The following is a 24,384-nucleotide window of genomic DNA, read 5'->3' on the forward strand; positions in this document are numbered from 1 at the left end:
ATTCCAAAAAAAATTGTTATATGCTATTGTTGAATTTTTCTTTAATATATTGTATGTACAAACATAACCCATGCAGTTTTAGTATATATATATATATATATATATATAATAAAACTACACTATACTATAATATGTATAGATACTAGTACAATTTTATTGACTATTTTAATGTTTACATTTAAACAAATTTTATTAAGTTTTAATTAGTAACTACTTATTTTATATGCCTAATAATTTTTTTATTTGTCTTTTATTGATCCATACTGAAAACGGCGATTCTACTGTTTTATTAAAACTCGTCCGAACTCAATTCTCAAATAAAACACATTTTTTCTCTATCGTCTTCAATTAAACATTATCAGTCGTAAAAAAGTAAACAAAATCTTCAAAATTTAAAGTTTCATGACGCTTGAGAGATGTTAAACAGACAGGTACAAACTTGCATTTTTTAACCTCCTTAAAGTCATATTCTGTATGTCTGTGTGGGGGTCGTCGGTCGTCATTAAGTGGAATCAAACAACGACTTTATTGGCAATATGAATGGAGCTTCTCCATTTCACACACAAAATGTTTCGTCGCCGGTTTCACTAATCTTTGGCTGGGTAGTCCTGTTTGGACAATACTTCCCATAATGAAGACGGCTCTGTACAGTTCCAATTGTTTTCCTATGGCAATTGAATTTAATAGGTTACCTGATGGAACCAAAAATATATACAATATAAGCTTGAAGAAAAATGTTTATATAGTGTAAGAGATTATCTGGAAAATCGTCATTGATATATGTATATAGAATTATTTAATATTATAAAAATTATATAATAATGATTTATTGAATACAGAATCTGACATATTAGATATAAAACAAAAATTTCGTACCTAATATTATGTAATTTCACATTTTTGTACTTAATTTGTCAAATTTTACTTATTGTTCATTTACAAAACAAATGGATTCTGTTATCCGAAATAATGAAATTTTGAATTGCATGTCAGAAATGACTAATGTGTGATACCTATATTTTATATAATCCGCCTATTGTACCGCATTTAAAGCAATAAAGTCATTAATTCATTCATTCATTCTAATAAATGTAAACCTTTCAGATTCGTAACATGCACTCCGAAGATGAGCAAGTCCCTGTGGAGGCTGAGCCTGACGCTTGTACAACAACTACACGGGTTCCTGTACTCCGCGCACGACCAGTCCCAAGCGGCGAAGATATATTACAAACTCGCGATAGATTCCAAGGTCGAACCCAGCGACTACCAGCTCGATCGCAGGTCAGATTTTTATTAATTAACGGTAATTTATTTGCTTTGTAGGCAGTACATGTCTAGGTCTTTATATCCCACAGCTGGGCAAAAGCCTCTCCTATTTTGTAGAAATGTTACTGGGCAGGTTATATGCCACAGGTGCTGCGTCCGGATAACGATTCCATGGGTTTTCCCTACATACTACAATATGGAGTTGAAAATATTCTTTCAAGGTGACACCTCATGTGTTGTATAGGTGTTCGTAGGGTCGCAAGTCCGTTTGCTTGCTCGCTCAGTAGTATTACAAAAGACATGACTGATGACAATCAAAATTGTTTTATTAATAAGTGGGCTATTTTACCGTCCGACGTTACGTTGCTCAACGATAGTCACGCACGGTTTATTGTGGTTATATAACAGTAAATTATACTCACTTTTCGGCTAATATTTGTTTTTAAGTCATCATTGTCCAGAAATTAAACTACAGAGGATGTTTTAGATAGTATAACGTTTTTATGAGTTGCTAGACTCGGAACGCCACGTTTTGCTGTATGGCGTATGTAAGCTGATGGTGAGATTGAGAAGCCTACCTGTGGCGGGCGTCTTAACCATTACACCACCACCGCTTTCGCGTTTACGACTTGGATGGAGGGATTATTCTGTAACAAGTTATGTTCACAATCGCATTTATTGCAGTTAATTTTGACGCAGTGGTAAAGTTCTTGCCACTGAACCGAGAGGTCCCGGGTTCGATCCCCGGTCGGGTCAAGATGAAAAATGATATTTTTCTGATTGGCCCGGGTCTTGGATGTTTATCTATATATGTATTTGTTATAAAATATAGTATCGTTGAGTTAGTATCCCATAACACAAGTCTCGAACTTACTTTGGGGCTAGCTCAATCTGTGTGATTTGATATATATATTTATTTATAATTGGTGCCGTTTGGGACTTAAAACATTATCCCTGATTGGATCTACCGATCTAATGAGCTCTTTGTGTTATATACAATCTTATCTCGTCGACCTACGCTTGTTAATGAATAACAATAACCGATTATTCGTATAAAACCACTTTAAAATACTTTTCCATTCTAATATTAATTAATATTATTATTAGAATATATAATTTGAATTCATATTATTGCAATAATATTTTTCAAATATTGGCCATTGTTTTAAAAATTTGTTTCTAACAATGGGACACGTATCCAAATAAATTAAAATAAAATATTGTGCCAATATAATCTACTAAACAATAATAGTTTGGTGAGGTCGATATAATCTTTCTCTAACTCTTCTCTAGTTTATCTCTAATGGAATTTGTTATCAAGAAACATTTCTTGATAACATCTCCATACATTTTCTAATTAACAGATTTCTTCGAGATTAATTATCAATAACAATAACAACATTGTTGTTATAGATCTAATTAAATAAAAAATAGAAATATACAATGTTATCTTATCAATAAAACCTTGAAACAAGCACGGAACTTACTGAAATCGTTCGTGCATCCGCTATTGCAGTTGGTTTCACAATAAAAAGAAAAAATACAAGTATACCTATATGTCGAGCCACGCGCAATATTAGCTCCAAAACTGTCACTACATAGTATAAAACAAAGTCGCTTCCCACTGTCTACTCTGTCTGTCCTTATGTATGCTAAAATCTTTAAAACAACGTAACGAATTTTGATGCTGGTTTTTTAAATAGATATCGTGATTCCTGAGGTAGGTTTATGTGTATAATTTATTATGGTTTTACCCGAGCGAAGCCGAGATGGGCCACTAGTTGAGTGCAAAATGTGCATTACTATTTAATTATAATTATTATCTGTGATTGATATTCTATGCAGCAAAAACTAAAGAATGAAAGGCAATCCACTTTATTACGTAAGTGTCGGCGTCTCGTGAGTCTTTGCAATTCCGCCTTCGATTGTTTTTTTTTCATCATAATATTGCACAGTAATATATGTATGTCTCACGAAACGGAAACATAGAGTAGACACCTTAATGCCATTTGTTTAATAAAAGTTGCGTGACATAGGGTTGAGACAGACGAGTGGGGAAGCTATTCTGACTTGGTTCCGCCCGCCCCTATCCTATCAGAATCCTAATTAACATCACGTGATTAATGGACGACACCTTCTTCCTTCCTTCGTCTTCAATTTAGGCATTTAATTTCCTAAAACAATTTCTCCTAAAAAAATTTAGAGACAATAAAATGTAATGCTGCCTTCTGATACTAATAGATGGCGCCACGCGTTAAATTAAATGTCGTTATGACCGTTTTCGATAAAACATAAGGATATTTCCATTTGAAACTGTTTTTAAATAAATTTCATAAGGATATTTCCATTTGAAACTGTTTTTAAATAAATGTCAATAAAAAACCGGCCAAGATCAAGCCGAATATGCTCATGAATGGTTCCGTAGTAACGAAAAACTTGTTTTGCTTGCGTACATTATATGCGTGCCCATATAGTTCGTGAACACAAAATATATGCTATGGAACCCTTTGTGAGCGAGTCCGACATACTCTTGGCCGGTTTATTTATTGATAATTTTAGTGCGTTTGACTTCAATCTGGACTCATGGGAAGCGAAGGTAAGATCTATAAGCGAAGATGGTACTAGCCTCTGAGCAAAGCCGCGGACAGACATGACGAAACTTTATTGGATTATGGAAGCCTATGAAAGATGAAATGAAAAGTATTAATTGTTTATTTCAAGTTGAAAGGTGTGTGTATGACGCTTAGTTAAGCCAAGGGCCGGGAATACACTAAATTCTGATAGAGTATTAGTATTCTGACTTCGATAATAAAGACTTATTGTTTTATACCTAAACAAACTGTATGAAAGGGATAGACTCATTCCAACACGCTAAGTGTTCCCAGTTAACTTCGGTACCCTAAAAAACGTCCGATCGCACCGCCCCAGACGTTCGTGGGACTTTGGCTGTCCGGGTTCGTGAAACCTTCAGATAATTTAATAAATAATAATGATTAGTTGAAGATCATGATGTCATGCTCTGCGAAATATGTTTTATCACGTTTGTTTTACGTGGGTGGCTAGTTACGAGTTGTGGGCGGGGTTCTAAGGTTCCCTTTGGTCCAGCTTTGCGATCACCCATGCATTTAATCGAGAACAGGACCTGCTGGGAGTAGGGAAGTAAGGAAGTATGGGAATGAAAGGAAGAAATTTTTTTTCGAAAAAACAAATTGTCATGTTAAACCTATACACGTTTTACCGACTACGGGTATACAAGAATCCCCAGCTATTCGACATTGTACTAACCGCTGAAATCTACAGCCGTATCACTCGTCGTAAGGAGAAATTCACGCTTGGCGCTCAACTCTAGTCCGTGTTTCTCGTAACTACTTCCCGCGCTGTATTAAACTATGGAATAAACTTCAGTGGTGTTCCCTAATAGTTTCAACATTGGTTCCTTTATGGGAAGAGTCTTATCTCTTTTTCTCAAAAAGCCGGCAACAAATCGGTGCTGTATCGGGTTTCTGGTGTCCACGGGTTTCGCTGTTTGCTTACCATCAGGCAATCCGCAAATTCGTTTGCCCACTACATCATAAAATAAGTCTCTCTCTCTCATCTAAGCGTATTCCCGGTTGCTGCTTCAGCCGTTGAGCGTCGGAGCTCAGGGTCCGCTTTCCTACTTTTACACCATAAAATGAATCATTGTCTTTACGGCGAACAATAACTAATAATTGTTCGCCGCGAACTTAGACCTCGCGAACATAATATTTTTTTAGAAAATTGTGAATATTTCAAAAACTACTGACTACTGAACTGATTTTGTTGCCCCAAGAACTTAAAAAATCTATTGACATCTGTCAATACACACCTTTTAAATTACATCAAAATCAGACCAACAGTTCGACAGTTATCGCTTACAAACATACATACATTACGAACATACATTGTATTTTTGCCCTAAGTTGGTTTGTAGACCTAGAATCATTTGAAATATTTAATCACATACCTTTATGTGTAATTAAAGTGATGGTATAACTTGATGGGTTAAAATCATTTGGAAGAGAACATGCCTGAAAGAAATGCAGTTAACGGTTGTATGAAACAAATTTACATAATATATTGTTTCTGGAAGCTATAATTTATTAGTTAAGCACCACCGATCAGACGGAGAAAGGAAGTCGATCGATATCCAACACTACTTTCACTGTGCCAGACGTATCGCAACCGGTTTGCGATGCAATATATTGATGTCTTTATTTATTTCTTCTTCATAGTCGTATTCCTCATGGCTGAGGGTCGTGGTTATTAAGTGGAATGATACACACACAACAACTTTCTTGGCATTATTAATGGAGTGGTTTGCCATAGCCTTCTCCATTTCACAGACAAGTTAATAAGAATCAACCAGTGTGCAGGTTTCCTCACGATGTTTTCCTTCACCGGAAGCAAGTGGTGGTCGATGGAAACTACTATACATGAGTCAGATTGGTATACAAACTCATGTGGCACGAGTGGGATTCGAAACTGGGACCTTTCGATCCACAGGCGGGCGTCTTAACCATTGCACTATCACCTCTTCGGGTGTCTGCTCATAACTTATTAATATCAATATTTTTTTACTTGTACGGTTTCTAAGCAATATAACGCGATGAAACCGCTATACAACTGAGAAACTCCCAGTTTCTTTACGATATTTTTAAGAAAAACCTAAGAATGTTAAAATTCAATTTCAATATTATAAAGGCGAATCAAATATATGTTTAAGTTTGAGTTTTCTAATGTAGTTTGTAGTAGTTGTCTTTAAATCACATCTTATCAGCTTTTTGATATATAACGGATGTACTTATACTATTCGAAATTTTCCGACCGCCCACCTCCGTGTAATACGAGCTTTAGGATAAGAACGGAAAGATTGTGATTACTGATAATGATTTGCATTACCATATCCTATTTGCGTGTTCATACTTTAAAAGTAGTAAATAAGATTTAAAAGATAAATGTGAAATTTAATTATCTTAGATACCTAGTGGGTGGGTATCGTTATATTGCCCGGTAACTTATAGCTATCTGAGACCTGTTATCGCGAACGATTTGTTTTTCCGTCATCAAAGAGATTTTTTTATCTAATGGAGATTAGGTGACATTTTGATCGGTACGGAATAAAATTTTGTAAAGACGAATGTAATCGTAACAACTTAATATTTTGGTTATAACTGTATTAATATGCCCTTTGCATATAAACACTTAAATTCATTAAAAAGTTTCACAACGCCATCCTAATCACAACTTCTTAACTAATATTATGAATACGAAAGTAAGTTTGCTAGTTGGTTTGTTACCACTTCACGCTATCTATCTACTAAACCAATCTTCTTTAAATTTTTCATGATGTATGGGGAAGGACAAGGAGAGGTAATGAAAGGTACCCTATGGCCGGAAAATTAACGCGGGTGAAAACGCGGGCAAAAGCTAGTTGTTAATATTCCAATTGAGATATATTACCAATCGATAGTGAATAAAACTTCGATGACGCGCGCGATAAAAATCGCTTGTCCTATGTTTGACAATAGTAGTAAATAACACCGATTAATAACAACCTCATCGAGCGAAGCCCGTCACTGTAATTACGACTTATGAACACAATAACTATACTTACGTGTAAAAATCGCCTAGCAACTTATCTTCTGTAATGATAATTTGTTAATTAAGTTTCCGCAGCAACTAGAATGTTCTATACAACTGCGGAAGCTATCACTAGATTGCGTCAATCATATCAATTCGGTAATTAGTGCCTCGTGCAATTTTTCTAATGATAATTATGCTGGTTAGAATTAGGAATGGAACAAAACCAAAGAAGGTAATAATGTCCTCTTAAAATAAAAATAAAGTCATGATGTTTCAAGACCAATAAATCGTCTTCTAAATACAATAGCAATATTCCGGTTCTCTTTGAAGTCTCCTAGAAATGCCCGTCGCGGTTTCGCTTGGGTTAAACCATAATAAATTATATACTCTGGAATCACACAATATGCATATATCACAATCCGTTACATAGTTTTAAAGATCTAAGCATACATATGAACAATTATTAGACAGCGGGAAGCGACTTTGTTTTAGACTATGTAGTGATGAAGGCAAAAAATCTGACGATCAGTCATTCATCGAAATTTAAATAAAAATGAATGAAATTATTAACAAAGTGTGTCCGACGGGGAGGAGGATGGCAAGCAGCTGTTTGTTATCGTGTTGTTCGAGCGTTCCATTTCTCATATTTTGTTACTGAGAACACTATCAACATGGCCGATAACGCAATTTGGTTTGCTAATAAACATTGAATTTCAAATATCAATTAATTAATTGTAGGTACTTTTAAAGAGGTAGGCACTAGTTGTCAATATCGAATGCTATATGTAAATATATGTAAATATATAGCATATATATATAGCATATATATATATATATATATATATATATATATATATATATATATATATATATATATATATATATATATATATATGTATATATATATATATATCTATTTGTGCGTTGAGAATTTCGAAGGGTTTCAGAATAAGTTATCATTTTTGATCAAAACTGTTATAAATCCCAAAATATACTAAATAGACTCACTATAAGAACATCTGTCAGTAGAAAAATCTAATAATTCATTATGTTAAAAATGTGACATGGATTAAGTTATCATGCTCATACGCATAAAAATGAAACGCGGAACTTGCGAACTAATCTGTGCACTAAGCTATTTTGCAAATAGCAAGGTCGAATTTAATCTCATTATCTGTGTGAAAATGAAATCACCACCCATTAACCTATACTTCTATTTATTGCCCCTGTTATTAACACCAAACGTGACGCGTTTGATCTGATACCCTTTTGTTTGAACATGGCTTACTGACTATATTGCTAATAACTGTAATTCCGCAAAATCAGCAGCGGTCCTATAGTCACTCTTATGATATACATAACAATTATAATTAGATCTACATATTGTATAATTATATAATCTGCTGAAAACGAAAATTACATAAGAACGTAGTCTTCCAAGGAGTCTTGAATAATATATAATTTGTAGAAATTTAACATAATTATTTCCTGTTACGGTGACATTACGTATATGCGAAATATATCCAGCATAGCTTGCATTAAATTACCATAATTCAAATCATTATAACCTATCGTTAAATTGTTATGCAATCACAAAGAGATGCATAATGCTATGTTCGATGCAAATACAAGTATGCAATGAATTATGACTTTCGATGACAGCTGTTTGGATAGCTTATCGAGCCCGGTGACCCAAATAGACCCACGTACAATGCTCTATAAATATTTTTTGGTTACAATGTAGCAATAACAACATTCTTCTTCTAGTCTATACATATTTAAGACATATTATGTGCCGCGCCAACGACCTTATCGTTGACCTCATTAAGGTCTTAGGAAACAGAATATGCCAATGCCCCAGAACATATCAACGTAACAAAAATTTGATTTTAAACAAAATCGAAGCAAAATTAGATAAATGTTGTTTGATATATGGTGTTCCTCAAGGCAATTTCCTTGGACCCCTACTTCTTATAAGTTATCTCACACTATCGGAGGAATTGTAAAATTAAACATCAATTATACGTCCAAAATGTAGTCATATTTAAGTCTACTGCCGACTTCCAAGGCGCAGATGAGAAAGAAGCGACGTAACAATGCGTTTTGTTTATCAGACATAATGTTACAGAATCACATTAAATGGAAAATCTTAATCCGAATAAATGAATGTTCCATATTATAAGATTTCTGACAAAGTAAGTTGAATAAGAGATACACATTAGCACAGTAAATCATAACAAGAGCCTGCGATAGTAGATAACAATAGTGCGCATTACGTTGACGTCACCAGTGATAGCGAGTTTCTCAGCTTGGTTAGTGACCTCATGTGCTTCTCACATCGTGTACCATAACATGTTATTATTAGTACCTACATCATTTATTATTCTAATGCGTACTGTAATCTTAGATCCTTAATAATCCTAACTAATGTTATATCTCTTCACGCTTTATCTATTCAACTTATCTTCTTGAAATTTTGCAAACATGTAGTTTGAAGTACGGAGAACGACGCAGGCGCAACAGCTAGTTCTCAATAATTCCCAAATGTAAATCCATTGATAACAAAAGATTTAATTATATAGTCCTATTGAGATATATAAATATCTACATAGTTGTTTATCGTGAAGGATTAATGATTCATTTCCTAGATAGTCGTCGGAATGCAATTAAATTGGTTTGGTCACGTGGCTCTCCACACTTTTCGAAGTTCCCTAGTAAAGAATTTTATCTGCTCAAATAGAGATTTATCATAATTAACAAAAAAATCTATCATGTTACAAACTTATTATATAACTTGCAATGTATGTTCGGATATCTTGTAACTCATTTTGGAGCTCAATTTTGAAGATATCTATCTTCAACCGACTCAGGAACAGCTTTAGACGTGGGCATTCCTCAACGGTTCTTTGCGCGGACATTATTTATTGTCAACACATAGAATGCAATAAGATCTTTCTGACAACAGTAAAGGCTAGTGTCAAAAATGACATTTTTGTAAAAAAAAAAAAACATAAACCAACCATGTAAACAAACTAACCAACGCAAATAATGAATCATTGTAGCAATTTTTAATTCGGTTGCAGTTTCAAGTGACGGAACATCTCGCCCTACTTATCTCAAGTATACAAGTCTAGTGGAAAAAGGAAATACTCGCTATAAATGGAAGTGTGATGGATTACACGAGTTTCCCTAATGGCCTGCTAACGTTTGCTCAACAGCTTTCTATATAAAGCGTTGCCCTCGCTACACTGTTTCCAAGAGATAGCTCTTATCTACACTTCAAGTTCACTAAACATCTCAGTTATCTTGTTTTACTAATATTATAAATGTTAAAGCAGAGGTTGTTACGTAATCCCGTCTTAAGTGCTTAGCGGATTTACTCAATCGTATCCTCCAACTGCGAACAGGTTTTTGGCGAATATGACCTGGTTTCACAGATTCTGCTACTTTTTATGCAGACTCGAATCGAAAATAGTATATGTAAATATGTATGTAAAATAAAAATTATATTTAGAAACTAGATATTTCCGCTTCTTCTTAATCTGCGCTTTGGAAGTAGTCTTTTTTGACGTCAATAAATTATGTATATCGTTCTAAGTTGAATAACCAATTATTTTTTCAATTTTGTTGTCCGATAAATAGAAGCGTACGTAATATAAGTTGCTCCAGTTCTCTACACCAAAAATCACCACAAATACAATGCTCCGTTTTGACGAAAAGGAAGGCCAACTAAAAATAAACTTACTTTTTACATTTATATTATTATACATGTAGGATCTAGTTGATAAAATAGACAATCTTCTTGACTTGGTATGGGCACCACTCCTCTACGCTACCTGAAGGTTCTGGATTTGATTACAAGCGCGTGCAAATATTTGTACTTGTACAGATATTGTTCTGTGTTTGTGTGTTGCCTGTGGCACAAGCCGTAGTGCGTTGTGCGTTAAGTGGTGTACAAAACTAAAACTAATCACCTAAAAAGAAACCCTTATCCCGTACGATTCGCCGTAAGGAACATCTTCAACGATTGTTTTTTTAATTACAGACGAGCGAGCGAACTCCGCGTCACTTACAGCGACCGCGCGGCCTGTGACGAGTCCGACACCTTCGACCACATCCTCAACGTGACCACACAGAACGACGCCTTGCTGGCCTACTACTACCTGGATGATGAGAACAAGGTGAGCACATTTCAATGATTCTACATTTTAAAGGACAGACGTTAGGAAAGTCGCAGGTTTTGAAATCACAGCCGCATCTTCAAATTTTTCGCGGTGTGCACAATGCAGTCGGGAGCACGCAAAAAAAAGAGAGAGAGAGAGAAATAAAACATAGCTTCCCTACCACTCAAACACATTTTCCAAAAATTTCACTAACTTCACAATAAATAGATATAAAAATAAAAATGTGAAAACTTTACGTCTTCTGAAGGTTGAATTCGTGAGAACTTTTAGACAAGACGATCGACAAGATTCACTCCCGTTTAGTAAAATAATTTGTGAAATAAAAATAAAAACAATTACATACAGTTCACACTTGACCCGCGTATCTTCCGCCAATGGACGCGCGTTATCGGGTGGTGCGATCCTACCCGGAGATATAATCACATGATGCTATGATGCTTGATTCTCTGCGACCTGTTTTTTTAATGAAAAAATGTATACATACGTAGATACAGTATAACGTCACGGGTATGTTATTGTTATCTACACCAATTTGAAGAGGTATACGTTACTAACTGAACTCTGCGGTGTTACCCGCGCGTTATCATTCGTTGTAATTATTTAAAAAAATACTTACGTTTTTAACTTTATGCACAGTAGCGCCGTCTACTTTATAAAGCCCCATTGACTGTCAGACTTTTTGATCAAAGCATACGGGAATCGCTTACTTTCGGGACAAAGCCTGCCCTATGTGTTAATGTATCATATCACTACCTCTATATCAAATTTCACAAAAATTGACCCAGCCGTTGGTGCGTGAATAAGCAACAAACATACTCACAAAATTTTCGCTGTCATAATATTAGTAAATTAATGGTTAATAACAAATAAGGTCAACTTATGGACGACGTGAAACCCGTACAAAAATCCGTCCGGTAATTTTTAAGTTTATCGCGTTCATATAAACAGACAAAGACAGACGTGACAAGGGGACTTCTTTTATAATATGTCAGGATAAGTACTATTTATAAGTGACCGCTGTATTATTGAAATGACCGATGTAGTCATTATTTTTAGACCATTAATCGGTAATTTACTAATAAGCTTTATGTCTATATGTACATCGGTTGAGGTGCCTTTTATCAAGTACTAGCCTTTGCCCGCGGCTTCGCACACGTGAATTTCAGTTCTTAAAAGGAATCGAAGTAAAATTCCAGTTATTCTTTTATCGCGTATTCTAAGACTGATAAAATTTATTTATACTATGATACAAATTCGTATTTTTGTCATCTATAGTTCAATTTCCCGTTTCCCGTAGCGTGCCCCGTCCCATTTCCCGCTACATGTCCCACTCCCGCTTCCCGCAACGCGTGCCGAACATTCCACGACCTCTCTTCGAAAATAATAAAGTTATATAGTAATATTTTATTAACTATATATAGATTAAACAACTACAAATTTAATGAACTTGCAACCCCTATTTCACCCCTATAGTTTCAATTTTTCCACTTACATTTCTTTGGGACTCACTTTTGTCGTTTAAATCTGCTCGTAATTCGTTAAGTTAATTCAAAACGAACTAGTTGTTCGCCGCGAACTTAGACCTCGCGAACTCAATATTTTCTTACCAAATTGTCAATATTTCAAATGCCCCACGAACTTAAAAATTCTATTGACAGATCCTACATACCATTTAAATTTCATCTAAATCAGACCAACGCAACGGTTCGAAAGTTATCTCGTTACATACAAAAAATATATTTTTTATTTTATGTATCTCTTAGTTTTGGCGATGACTTGAAAAGAGCAGAGAACAATAGAAAGGAAGGCATCTCAAAGTACTCACGTTTCCAAAATTACGGAGTAGACAGAGTCGAGTGTAAAACAAAACTCAAAAGCCACATTATCCTTTACAGCGAGTTTATTGGAAAATTACTCTCTCTCTCTCTCTCTCATGCGTTTTCCCTGATTCTTCGTCAGCTACAAGGCGCCGGAGCCCAGAGTACACTTTCCTGTTTTATCCTCTCCACTTCTTTATTGGAGATTATTATATGCACAAAGTAAACTCTATAATTGCAATTGATGAGATGACATCACGATGCATGTGTCTATGGCCATCTGTTCGTTTTAATTAGCATCTATTCATAAATCATGTATCTATCATGTCATGAATCTTGAACTTTGTTAGTACACGGCGATACGGGTTTTTTTTCTGTTTAAAGTAATGTTTTAGTTTCATGTAGAAGTTTAATTGACTGGGCCAGAGGTGACTTTTCTTCGAGGTGACACGTATTTACGATTTTTTTTTTGCACATAATTTTTATTTATTGTTTACGAACTCGCTAATTGATAGGAAGTCTTGATAAGTGTTTTATTAGCTACATATGTAGTTTTCCTACAATTGTATCACACATAGCTTTTGCTTGCGGCTTCGCTCGCGTCAATTTCCCACGGTAATTTTTTCGAGATTAAAAGTTATGTTATAAATGCTATGTCCTTCTCCATACTTCAAACTGCATGTATGCAAATTTTCAAAAAGATTGGTTGAGTAGATAGAACGTGAAGAGGTAACAAACAAACATACTTTCACATTTATAATATTAGTTAGGATGTATAATATCCTTCGAAATAATTTAATTCAAATGAATATATATTAATCTATATATATATAAATATATATAAATCTCAATGATTGAAAAACGAATAAATATAGAAAGTCTGTCTGACGGCCGGCCGTCTGTCTGTCGTTAACGCTCCTTGGGAAAAACAACACAACTTTTCGGATAGTTCTTGACTCCACATATTTAATATTCCGACATAAAAGATTTAGCCTGAACATTACAAAATTTCTAACTTATCATCTTATTCCGTCCCTCTCTTTGCAGATGAAAATTACAGAGATATACGACGTGACCGAGGCGGACACTGATGCGGTACAGTCGCCTACAGAGCGTGACGTCAACAAGCAATTGGAATTCGACAACGACTGGTCCGCGGAGCTCTTAGCACAAGATGGTAAGATTTTTTGTCAAGTATTACATAACTCACATTTGTACCGACGGCAAGATAAGTTCATTGAAAACTGAGCTTTAAAGCGACCACTGAAGACGTAATTTACTTTGACAAAAAGTAAGCGGACTGCTCGGTGTCAGTCTCTCGTCTCGTCAGTGTAAAGTATGTCCACAGTGCACGCTTTAAAGCTCACTTTTCAATGAACTTATATTGCCGGGTGTTAGCGGTGCGATTCAATGTGCACCTTAATAAAAGTTTCTCAGGTATTGTGCTATCTCTGTCTTAACGAGCCAGATAGAGAGTGACAACGCTAGTTTTCTTTCTTATTTGGCATTTGACTTTTAAAGTAATTTCAAGACGAAGGTCGAGTTAAAATAATCTATGTCTAGACTGTCCAGACTCTGGCACTACCTAGACAGCTTTCGTGCGTTGATGAGTTTCATTAGAAAATGTAGATTATTACATACTCCTTAATTTTTTTTAGAAGATGATTTAGACCTAGAAGACACGTTGTCGGACCGCAACATATTCTCCGACCCGGAGAGCGAGTGGGCCGGCCGGAGATCGTCCAACAGTTCCGAGAGCGACGACGAACAACCGGAGTCCGATCAGAGACACCTGCCAAACAGCTATGTGTCTTATGTTCAGTAGCATTAGAGTCAGTTTCGACTGGCCTTCGTTCAGACGCCGTTTTATTTTTAAAAGACCCTTGTTGCTAGATGAAAGTCATTCTTTATTTAAAAACTGAAAAAATCAATGCCAGATATAATGCGTAATATATGATGTAAGCTATTATATCACTTATGGTAAGACACATAAGGCTTAGTTGAAATTGGCCGCGATTCAATTGAACGCAAATAAAAACAAACATAATTTCTTAATTGCTGAAAATTAACTACATAAAGGTATAATAGCATGCAGTTATATTATCAATCTTAATTGCAACAAGGTATAATATTGCGTGGCTTAACAAATTATGTGAACTGGCTGCAAAAAAATCTATTTTATTGTTTAAAATCTATGATTGGGTAAATAAATATGGGGTTGGTTTTGAAATCAGTTGTTATAATTTATTTTGTAAAAGCAATAAGAGCTTCAAGAGGCTATAATTTTAAAATAGGCGGGAATTACAATGTAACAAGGTGCCTGAAAAGATTGATTAGATAAGACATAACATTTTTTTTCATCCAGAAACCAAATTTAACCAATAAGGACACAGAAGAATAAACTCTGTTATCACTGGAAATAGAGTGCAAAATGGTTTCTTTTGATATTATACATTCATCCTTATCCCAATGATTATAAAGTTTATTCTTCAATGCATTTTTGTCTTTTTTTATTTTCCCCTTTTTGTCGTTGCAGGTGAAATAGTATAGTGAATTAATTTTAGTTGTGTTAAAACAAAGTGATGTACTAGGCCGTATGGTGAATATACCAAAATGGACCTCGCTGGAATTATTATCCGCCCAATTTAAGATAAATTACATTTTCTAGTTGTCAGTGACTTTTGGTTATGGGCATATAATATGTTTAAAGAAAGTTTTTAAGATCGCTTTATAAGGCCATATTTGCTTAAAATTTGTTATCATTAGCATTAGCAATGCAACGTATTTTTACTCTTAGTGTCGTAAAACGAATATTTCAAATGAATATATTAAAATTTGCATTCTATCAGTTAACAGTTGACCTTATGTCAAATAAATTTAGTTGAAACTATTAATGCAATCAAAACGCAAGTTTGCATTTCGTCTAAATTTTCGACATAAATAGTTCCACTTAATTTTTTGTTCTATCTTACACAATGTCTTTGATACGTTATAACGTCATTGACGTTAAATTTTTTCTTAATCAATACAGGGAATATTTTAGTTTGTCGACTTTCTAGCTTTATTTATTACAAATTTATAAGTAACCTTATTGTGATATCACAAATCTATGATATATGTGTTTTAAATAAAAATATAAAACTAAAAAAAAAATATTAAAGAAGTACCTTATTAAGTATATTTAATTTAAAAGTAACATTAAGTGAAGTTATAGTTAAATCTTTTCTAAATAGTGTATTTTCCAGTTCTATTTTCAAAAAAAGTTTATTTTGTTTAAAAAGAAAAAAAATCTTCGTTGTTTTCGCTTTCAAATCTGACTGACTAGAGTCTGACTTAAATAGTGTCAGATTTTTAACGAAAATAACGAGTAGAACTAGCAATTGATACTTTTATTTAAAATTAAATATAATTATAATGTAATAACTAAATATAGTTTTAGTATCCGGTAACTATATCAACCCACTGCCGTCGCCACTCTCCACGGTCCTGGGACACTGTCTGATCCATCGCTCAACCCAGCAGTGGGTTTGATATAGGCTGAAAATGATTTGTTACCTACAGTTACCCAAATACTTCGATAGATAAGGTGTGAAGGTATAAAGTATTGTCTTTAGTTTTGAAGGTAGAAGTGTTATTAATCATACACATATTAATATTCGCGCAAAATCATTGTAGCACGTTTTCGTTGGATGATTAGCAATGATTTTGTGTGTGTAGTTAGTGTTTCGTATTATGAAAAAAAATGTCACAAATGATTTAATAAATTTTTATAACATATTTTATGTTTTATTTCGCAAGTTATGTTTTTACCTACCAATTGGTAATTGTGCTAATACCTTCAGTTGGATTGCAATGGAACCTCGATCGAGTAGTATAGAAACAGTTTCCCTCTGAAACCTGTTCTCACGAAGTGAGTCGCAGCGAACCAATGGCATTGCAGTGTGGTTGTCGTTGCGTCACAATGGCGCAATGTGATTGGTTCGCTGTGTCTCATTTCGAATCGATTCGATGGTGAGAAGTGAAATGCCAACCCGCACTTCGCCCACCGTTGTTTTGACAATGGCGACGTTGGTTTACGAATTACGGATCAGTATTGATTCACAACAACGACAAACTATTTTCGCGATATCTAAACGATATATAAATATCGTGGAATGATCAAGATGCAGCTGAAATTACTAGCGCGATTGGGGTACTGTACCTGTTCTTAATAATACCTATAAGTATGTACTGAAATACCAGTTTGGAAGATCTTCATAGAAGGAAAGAAAAATTTATTCAGAAATTAGGCCTTCACAGGCACTTTTTCACGTCATATTCTAAATTGAATGATGTTTAAAGCTACAAACTACTAGCATTTCGGAACGACCACTGCTGAGAAGAAATGCCGAAAGAAACTCATTCAAACAGTATTGGTCCCGGTGGTATCAGTAATATAACAATGTAAGTACACAAGTAAGTACATGGTCAAAAGGTATACTGAAACATATTATGATTGTGATCAAGAATAGATATATATATATATATATATATATATATATATATATATATATATATATATATATATATATATATATATATATATATTTCCTTTCATCAGCACTTATATTATATTATGCGAGAGTCTTTTGGGATAGATGCAATGAGATACCCGTTCAAATAGTTTACATCAATTAGAAAAATAAATCGTTTAACACTGACGGACAATGTCAACCGGGTTCCAATTTCAAAGCAGACCCGTCATTGTATTTTAGAGCTAATATTCAACAAAATCATTATTTATTAACAAAAATTTTATTCGCTACAGTTGCGTGCGACCGCGTTTTCAACGGTTTCTCGTGGCTGGATGTTTTTTTGATTTACTTGTTTTTTTTATAAGATGGTAGGTAAAGGTATAATTGAGTCGAAGAGCAGTCGAATATTCCACCAATGTTACTTGAAGTGCTGCAAATTGCAGAATTTGACACCGTTGAATAATGTGATTCCCTCGGGAAATGGGAAAGTTTTGGACTTTTGTGTGGATAGGGTGAAGTACGCGGACTGGGCGCCCATTCTCAACGCGTTGAGCTGTGACCTGAGTCTCCACTCTGTGTGCATCCGATGTCGACAGCAAGTCAAAACTGGTTAGTCCTTGGAGTTTGAATATAACCAATCTATTTTTACATGAAATTACAATTAATTCAAAAATTATAGTTTTTCCAAGAGACGAAAGATTGAAAGATTGCGTTAGGTCCAATTATTTATATACTTATTTGCTCACCTAATAAATAGAAAAATATCCATTATATCTAAAAGTCACATAACATATGTACTACACAGAATACTGGAAGTATTGTCTATATGACAGAAATAATCTAAATTTTCGGGGGCAGAAGTAGGAATGAAGTACTTAAATTAAACACGTGCCTCTTTGCTTTCGTGTAGTGTAAGAAAGTCAAAACAAACCAAGACTTGTGCGTTGATGGGATCAGTTCAGATAGAATTTATGAACTTTGTCTATCTCATCGATTGTCCTAGACGAAATAAGGCGATGATGTATGAGCTATTCTAAACATTGTTAAAGTCGACAGTAGACTTAGCAACACGTTAAATTTTTGGCGACACTCTCATCGTCGTGATCTTTATAATAATATAAGTAAATTAATTAAAAAGAATAAAGGATTAATGGAAGATGTTTTTAACCAGTTTTAGAGCAAATAGACTGCGAGCGGCTGGCGAAGACCGTGAACAAGCGAGCGGTGATCCTGACCAACTTCATGCTGAGCAACGTGATCGAGGCGACCTCTCAGATGCTGTCCGACACCACGCTGCTCACCACGTTGCTTATTGAAGGCCTCCCGCTCAAGATACCCTACCTCAACCCGCTCTGTGAGGTAGATTATTATTATCATACAGCACGCGGGTACTCGTAGTTCGAAAGGTACTCGTCCCATTGCTTTACTCACCCACAACGGGAACTCTGAAGATTCATTACCATGAAAATGTCAGGTGTTGCAAAATGCCTGTGAAGTAGATACATTAAACGGTGTCACAAAATACCTAATACATAAGATGTGGTAAAAATGGTAAGATACGCTAACGATACGACAAATAAATACAGAACGAAATTGCGATCAGACCCCGAGCTCCGAAGCTCAATGAGAGACAGAACATGACCGAAATTAAATGAAAATGTGAGGAACGATGCTGTTAACTTTTGCATGGCCTAATTAAAGACCTTTAAGATATCACCTGAGATCGTATATCAAGATTTTGATCATACGCCATGGACACGTGTCCAGTAACTTCAATCTAGTTTTCCGTTGTTCAGAATGCCTTATGGGAAAGAGGATCCATGTTAGGACATTATTTCAGGCGTTGCTCACGAACAGTTCCCTGCAACACTTGTACTTCCCGCGCTGTTTGCTCGGCGACGTGGGGTGCTTGGCTGTCTGCAAGGCAGTGAGGTGTCTCCCCAACATCCTGACCCTCGACTTGTCTGGCTGCGAACTGACTGCCGTTGGCGCTGGATACGTGGCCGATTTGGTGAAGGTATGCAGCTTACATTACATTGATTGACATGTAGACTTCTTTGACATCTGATTTATTATAGCAGGTGGAAATGTTGCTTATGAACCCTTGATGGCTTCCAGCTAATGACTGTTGAAATTACCTATTATTAGCAGAACTATGTATATAATTTTGTAGAAGACAAAATCTCCTGGTTACTAAAAAGAAAATGGTAGTCTTGTATCTAAGATACGATCTTAGCAGTGTTTATTTGTCATGTCATCAGAAATAACTACTGGACTTGGATCAAAATGCGTTGGTATTCGAGATACTTAAATATTCTTGATGATACATGTAATCCATTTCCAGTACCAGAAAATCCACCGGTACAGCGAGAACTGGACGCACACGCTGCGCTACAGGATGCCAGAACTGGACGCGATGGCTGGTCTCCGCCGCATCACGCTGTGCAACAACCCGCAGCTCGGGGACTTGGGCGTCAGCAAACTGCTCGAAGTCATGGCTGACGACTTATGGATCAAGGGTAACTAATATATATATTATACTATTATATTCCGTGTCTAGAGTACGGCGAGGGTTCGCGCGTTTAAAGGTAGTTTGGAAGAATATTATATTCCATGTCTAGAGTACAGCGAGGGTTCGCGCGTTTGAATAATAATAGAATGGAATAATGGTATAAGATTGTACAAGATGGTGATATTAATAAAACCAGTTAATATCAAAAATTTGAAGTTCTACTCCTAAACAAACACTTGTGCACTTTCAGTTTACCTTTTGGATAAGCTGGAAGCTCGTGGTGCAAATCACTTAAGTAACAGCCAGTGGATTTTGTCTTCTACAAATTGGCACTAAAATTTTCAATTCTGAAAAGTTTCGAAATCGCTGAACAGGTCGAATTCAATAGTTACCTTTTGTTATCAGCTTTGGACGTTCAAGCGTGCGGGCTCAGAGAGCAGACAGCGAACGATGTGATAGAAATGATGAGGTCAAACACGACTGTGGTCATCCTGGACCTCAGGCATAACCCCGACATTTCTGGTGACTCCCTCAGCAAAGTTCGCTCCGCATTGAGAGAAAACGAGAGAAGAACAAACCAAGGCCAAGTCGTATGTATTTTACAAGATTTAATTTAGTTTAAGATGTCCCATTTGTCTGTCTTTAGATTGATTTTCCAAATTTTGCGAGCTACTTCCACTGAAAAAAACCAGCCGAATCTTAGAAATATTTAAGTAGGTTAATTTTTTATGCTGAAAAACGGGAATACGCGGAGATGTAGGAGTATCATATAGTGTCTGAAAAGCATTCGAAATTGCGTCCCTTTCACACCAGTAGAACACCTTAATTTGTTTTTATATTTCAGTATTCATGGCTTGGCAACGCGGGTGGGTGCTCTGGTGATGGAAGATCGGTGAAACCCGTCGCTAATAAGTAAGTCACTATCTGATCTAGTTTACATAATGTCGAGGCGTGTGGTTCCCGCCTTAGAATAGGACGTCTCTCACATATCCGCCTGTTTAACTAGTACGAGGCTACTATGGGGTATTAAGACTTGACGAATAGACAGACAACAAAACCCCTAACGAGGCTATTTATCTGACAAGCGAGAATATCTGGTAAAATCAGAGTAGAATCTTTAGGGCCTCGAGCGTCAGAAAGAAACCTACACGCAAGGATAAGAGAGAGAGAGACTGCTTTCCCATAAACTTATGTTGATGACATTAAAATTTACAGAAATGGCGTCGTCAAAGAGCGAACTCGAGTACAGTCTTTAAGTAGGAATACGGCCAATAAATTTAGTAAAACGACTACAACAAATGTCAAGAAAGATAGGTAAGTACTTTATAGTACTTAACAAAGCAATACGCAAACATCTAGGTGTCTACAGCTATTTGGTATTATTCACAACAAATTAAGATTACAATTTTAGAAATGTCTACATTTTGACTACGCAAACATTATTCATTATTTAAATTTTATCCTTAAACATTTCATGATCATGTCACAGGTTTCACATTGACAAATATTTCAACCAAGAATTGCTAGTGTTCATAACTGCGATAATTATGACGACCTCGATGGCGCAGTGGTAAAGTGCTTGCCTCTGAACCGAGAGATCCCGGGTTCGATCCCCGGTCGGGTCATGATGGAAAATGATCTTTTTCTGATTGGCCCGGGTCTTGGAGGTTTATATATATATGTATTTGTTATAAAATATAATATCGTTGAGTTAGTATCTCATAACACAAGTCTCGAACTTACTTTGGGGCTAGCTCAATCTGTGTGATTTGTTCGTATATATTTATTTATTATTTATTTATTCAATTTGTAATATACATTGAGTACATTTTACTTTTTTAGAGACTATATGGAAGAGCTAGAAGAACAATTGCAAGAGGAAATCTCACATCGGCAGCAACTGGAGGAACTGAACCTTCAACTCGTGGCGCAAATGAAACAGCTCAAACAACAACAAATACGGCTGTGGGACAACGGCGCCACATCCTCAGGTTGAGCTCTAATAATTATTAGTAATGGCCCTAGTTTACCACCCTGTGGTACGCCTTAATAATATAATCGTATCGTAATATCGTTTGAAATTGTTATTATTGTTATTGTTGAACTCATTTTTAGTTTATTCTACCACTTGTTGTTTTTTACTTACGAATTTTCGATCAGGGTCACGTGTCCTGGCGCGAGTTTAACATTTTAACCCTAATCTAAAAAAGTGCACAACGCCGCTAAAGAAGATTTCACTTAAACAAAAATCTTTTTTGTACTTACTTCTTTACTTCCCTCGAGGACAATTTTCCGCAGTTAGTCCTCTTGTCTGGGACCTTTCTGCGTGCGGAGTCTGAGCCGCTGATCATTCCAGCCAGCCCAGCTCTTCTTTTGTAGTGAGACGGATAAAGTAAACGCGTAGCCTAATAGCTAGTGCACGTCAGGTTCGGAGCAATCGGTCCAGATGAGCTCGTGCTCGGGCGAGCTGTCGAGCAGCTCGCGCTCGTCGTCGTCGGTGCCCATCGACCACAACACGCTCTCCTACATTCAGCAGGCGTTCAAGGACATCTACGCTTTCATCAAAAACAACCAGTGCGACGGGTGAGCTCAGACTTTCATTTCAAACTGCTATTGAGTAAGAGAGTAAGTAACGCTACTGATAGTGCTGTATCCGATCGCATAATGTCTGCTTTATTAAAATGACTCCTGCCTTCGGTGGCGTATTTTTAGTCTCGAGTAATATGATTCCAAGTCTATACGTTGAGAAGAAGCTAACAGATATGCGAATGTGGCCCGCCTAGGATAGGAAGTGGTCGCAGCCTATATGGACTAGGGGTGTCAAGTGCGCGTTGTTGCAATAAATCTTTTCACGCCCCTTTTCAAGAACTCGTTGTAGTCTCTAGAGAAACCATGGCAGTTATGACAACTCATTCCACAAAAAGTTTTTTACAACGATGTAATTTTTGATACATGCTTTTATTGTCGTCATAGAGGTCTTGTTGCATCCAACACGTGACAAAACATGTCCGTGCTGTGAACTGTCGATGCGTCCCCTCAACGTCCACTGTCCGCTGCATTTTTGGATCAAACATTTGCAATTTCAGTCAATGCATGCACGAAGCGAAGAGGAAAGACTTCGCCGAAGAACCGCCGATCATAGAAGAGGATAGCATGGCAGAAATGGAGAATATGGACGACAGCCAGCTGCACATCAACATAGTTCCGAAGAAGGCTCAGAGTTCGCACATCAAGATCGCTGAGCCGGTCAAGGTGAAGAAGATGACGAAGAGTGCGCACATACTCGGGAACACGCCGAGATCTACTGACACGGTAATAAGTTCAATCCTTCAGAATACAAAAAACATACGCAACGCCAAACTGAGGACAATCTCGATGGCACAGTGGTAAAGTGCTTGCCTCCGAACCGAGAGGTCCCGGGTTCGATCCCTGGTCGGGTCATGATGGAAAATGATCCTTTTTTGATTGGCCCGGCCTTGGATTTTTATCTGTATATGAATTTGTTATAAACTATAGTATATCGTTGAGTTAGTATCCCATAAAAAAGTCTCAGCCTAAGTTTTAAAAAATGCTATCTTTGTTGGGTTATGTGTTACTTCAATCGATCATGAAATAAACAAGTGGGCTGGCTAAATTTGCGTATCTCTTTCCAGAAGCCAGAAATGATCGAGAGGCAAATGGGAGACACGAAGAATTCATATGGTGACTGCGAACAGTACGCCGCGGACGAAATGATCGCTGCCCAGCTCAAAATCAAAAAGGTTTGTAGTACAGGGTAGTACATCAAAAGGTGCACAATAATTTTGTTTGAAAATGAACCCTCCGCAACATCAGCACTCCTAGTGGTCGATCAGTGTTTTTTTTTTTACTTTTTAAAATGTTCTCCTGATCCTCGTCCTAATCAAAGAATATTGCCATTACACTCTATGTATATACTCGTAAAACTACCTTTTTCCTGTGGTTTTAAACATTATTTTTCCAGGATGAAAAGTACTCTGTCCTCTTTACTTCAAACTACATGTATACAACATATCATACGTACTATGAACTTATATTCTCTTCTTAAATTTTCTCATGACTGAGAAACATTACCTTCTCCTTGAGAACCATTATCTTTTGACCGACAACAAAAGGAATCGTACACACTCTAATCACATTTTCACCCTGTTACGCCACAGAGCAGCATGTACTCGTCGAGCAGCAGCGCGGTGTCGGACTCCAGCGACACGCTCGTGTGCTCTCCGCAGTCCGCGCGCGCGCTCGCGCCCGCCGACGTCTTCTACTCCTCCGATGAGGACGACTGATCTTACGATATAACAATAAACTGATTGTTTGTTTACGTGCTCGTTTTATTGTGAAGCCTGAAATTGTGCAGGCATATACTCGTAGCCCACGGAGTTTACATAACCCCTCAGGCTGACAACGACAACTTCATGTCAACTTCAGATAACGACAATTTCCGAAAACGACAAGTTTTTAGAATGGCA

The 24,384-nt window shown here is 36.3% G+C and overlaps 1 protein-coding gene across 1 annotated transcript in view; it reads left to right on the plus strand.

Annotated features, from left to right (window-relative positions):
* Positions 1-24,236, plus strand: part of LOC128669658 (uncharacterized) — a 37,689-nt gene extending 13,453 nt beyond the window's left edge. Inside the window, exons 6-20 of the mRNA XM_053744625.1 lie at positions 1,105-1,281; positions 10,916-11,051; positions 13,919-14,048; positions 14,533-14,661; positions 18,557-18,744; positions 19,226-19,402; positions 19,730-19,904; positions 20,303-20,487; positions 20,742-20,809; positions 21,113-21,211; positions 21,740-21,888; positions 22,324-22,480; positions 22,984-23,209; positions 23,551-23,658; positions 24,076-24,236. Of these exons, the coding sequence (XP_053600600.1) occupies positions 1,105-1,281; positions 10,916-11,051; positions 13,919-14,048; positions 14,533-14,661; positions 18,557-18,744; positions 19,226-19,402; positions 19,730-19,904; positions 20,303-20,487; positions 20,742-20,809; positions 21,113-21,211; positions 21,740-21,888; positions 22,324-22,480; positions 22,984-23,209; positions 23,551-23,658; positions 24,076-24,201 (2,230 nt within the window). The 3' untranslated portion in view covers positions 24,202-24,236. The remainder of the gene's footprint in view (positions 1-1,104; positions 1,282-10,915; positions 11,052-13,918; positions 14,049-14,532; positions 14,662-18,556; positions 18,745-19,225; positions 19,403-19,729; positions 19,905-20,302; positions 20,488-20,741; positions 20,810-21,112; positions 21,212-21,739; positions 21,889-22,323; positions 22,481-22,983; positions 23,210-23,550; positions 23,659-24,075) is intronic.
* Positions 24,237-24,384: the final 148 nt, after the last annotated feature.

This window comes from Plodia interpunctella, chromosome 4 (genome assembly GCF_027563975.2).
Source record: "Plodia interpunctella isolate USDA-ARS_2022_Savannah chromosome 4, ilPloInte3.2, whole genome shotgun sequence".
Classification (NCBI taxonomy): domain Eukaryota; kingdom Metazoa; phylum Arthropoda; class Insecta; order Lepidoptera; family Pyralidae; genus Plodia; species Plodia interpunctella.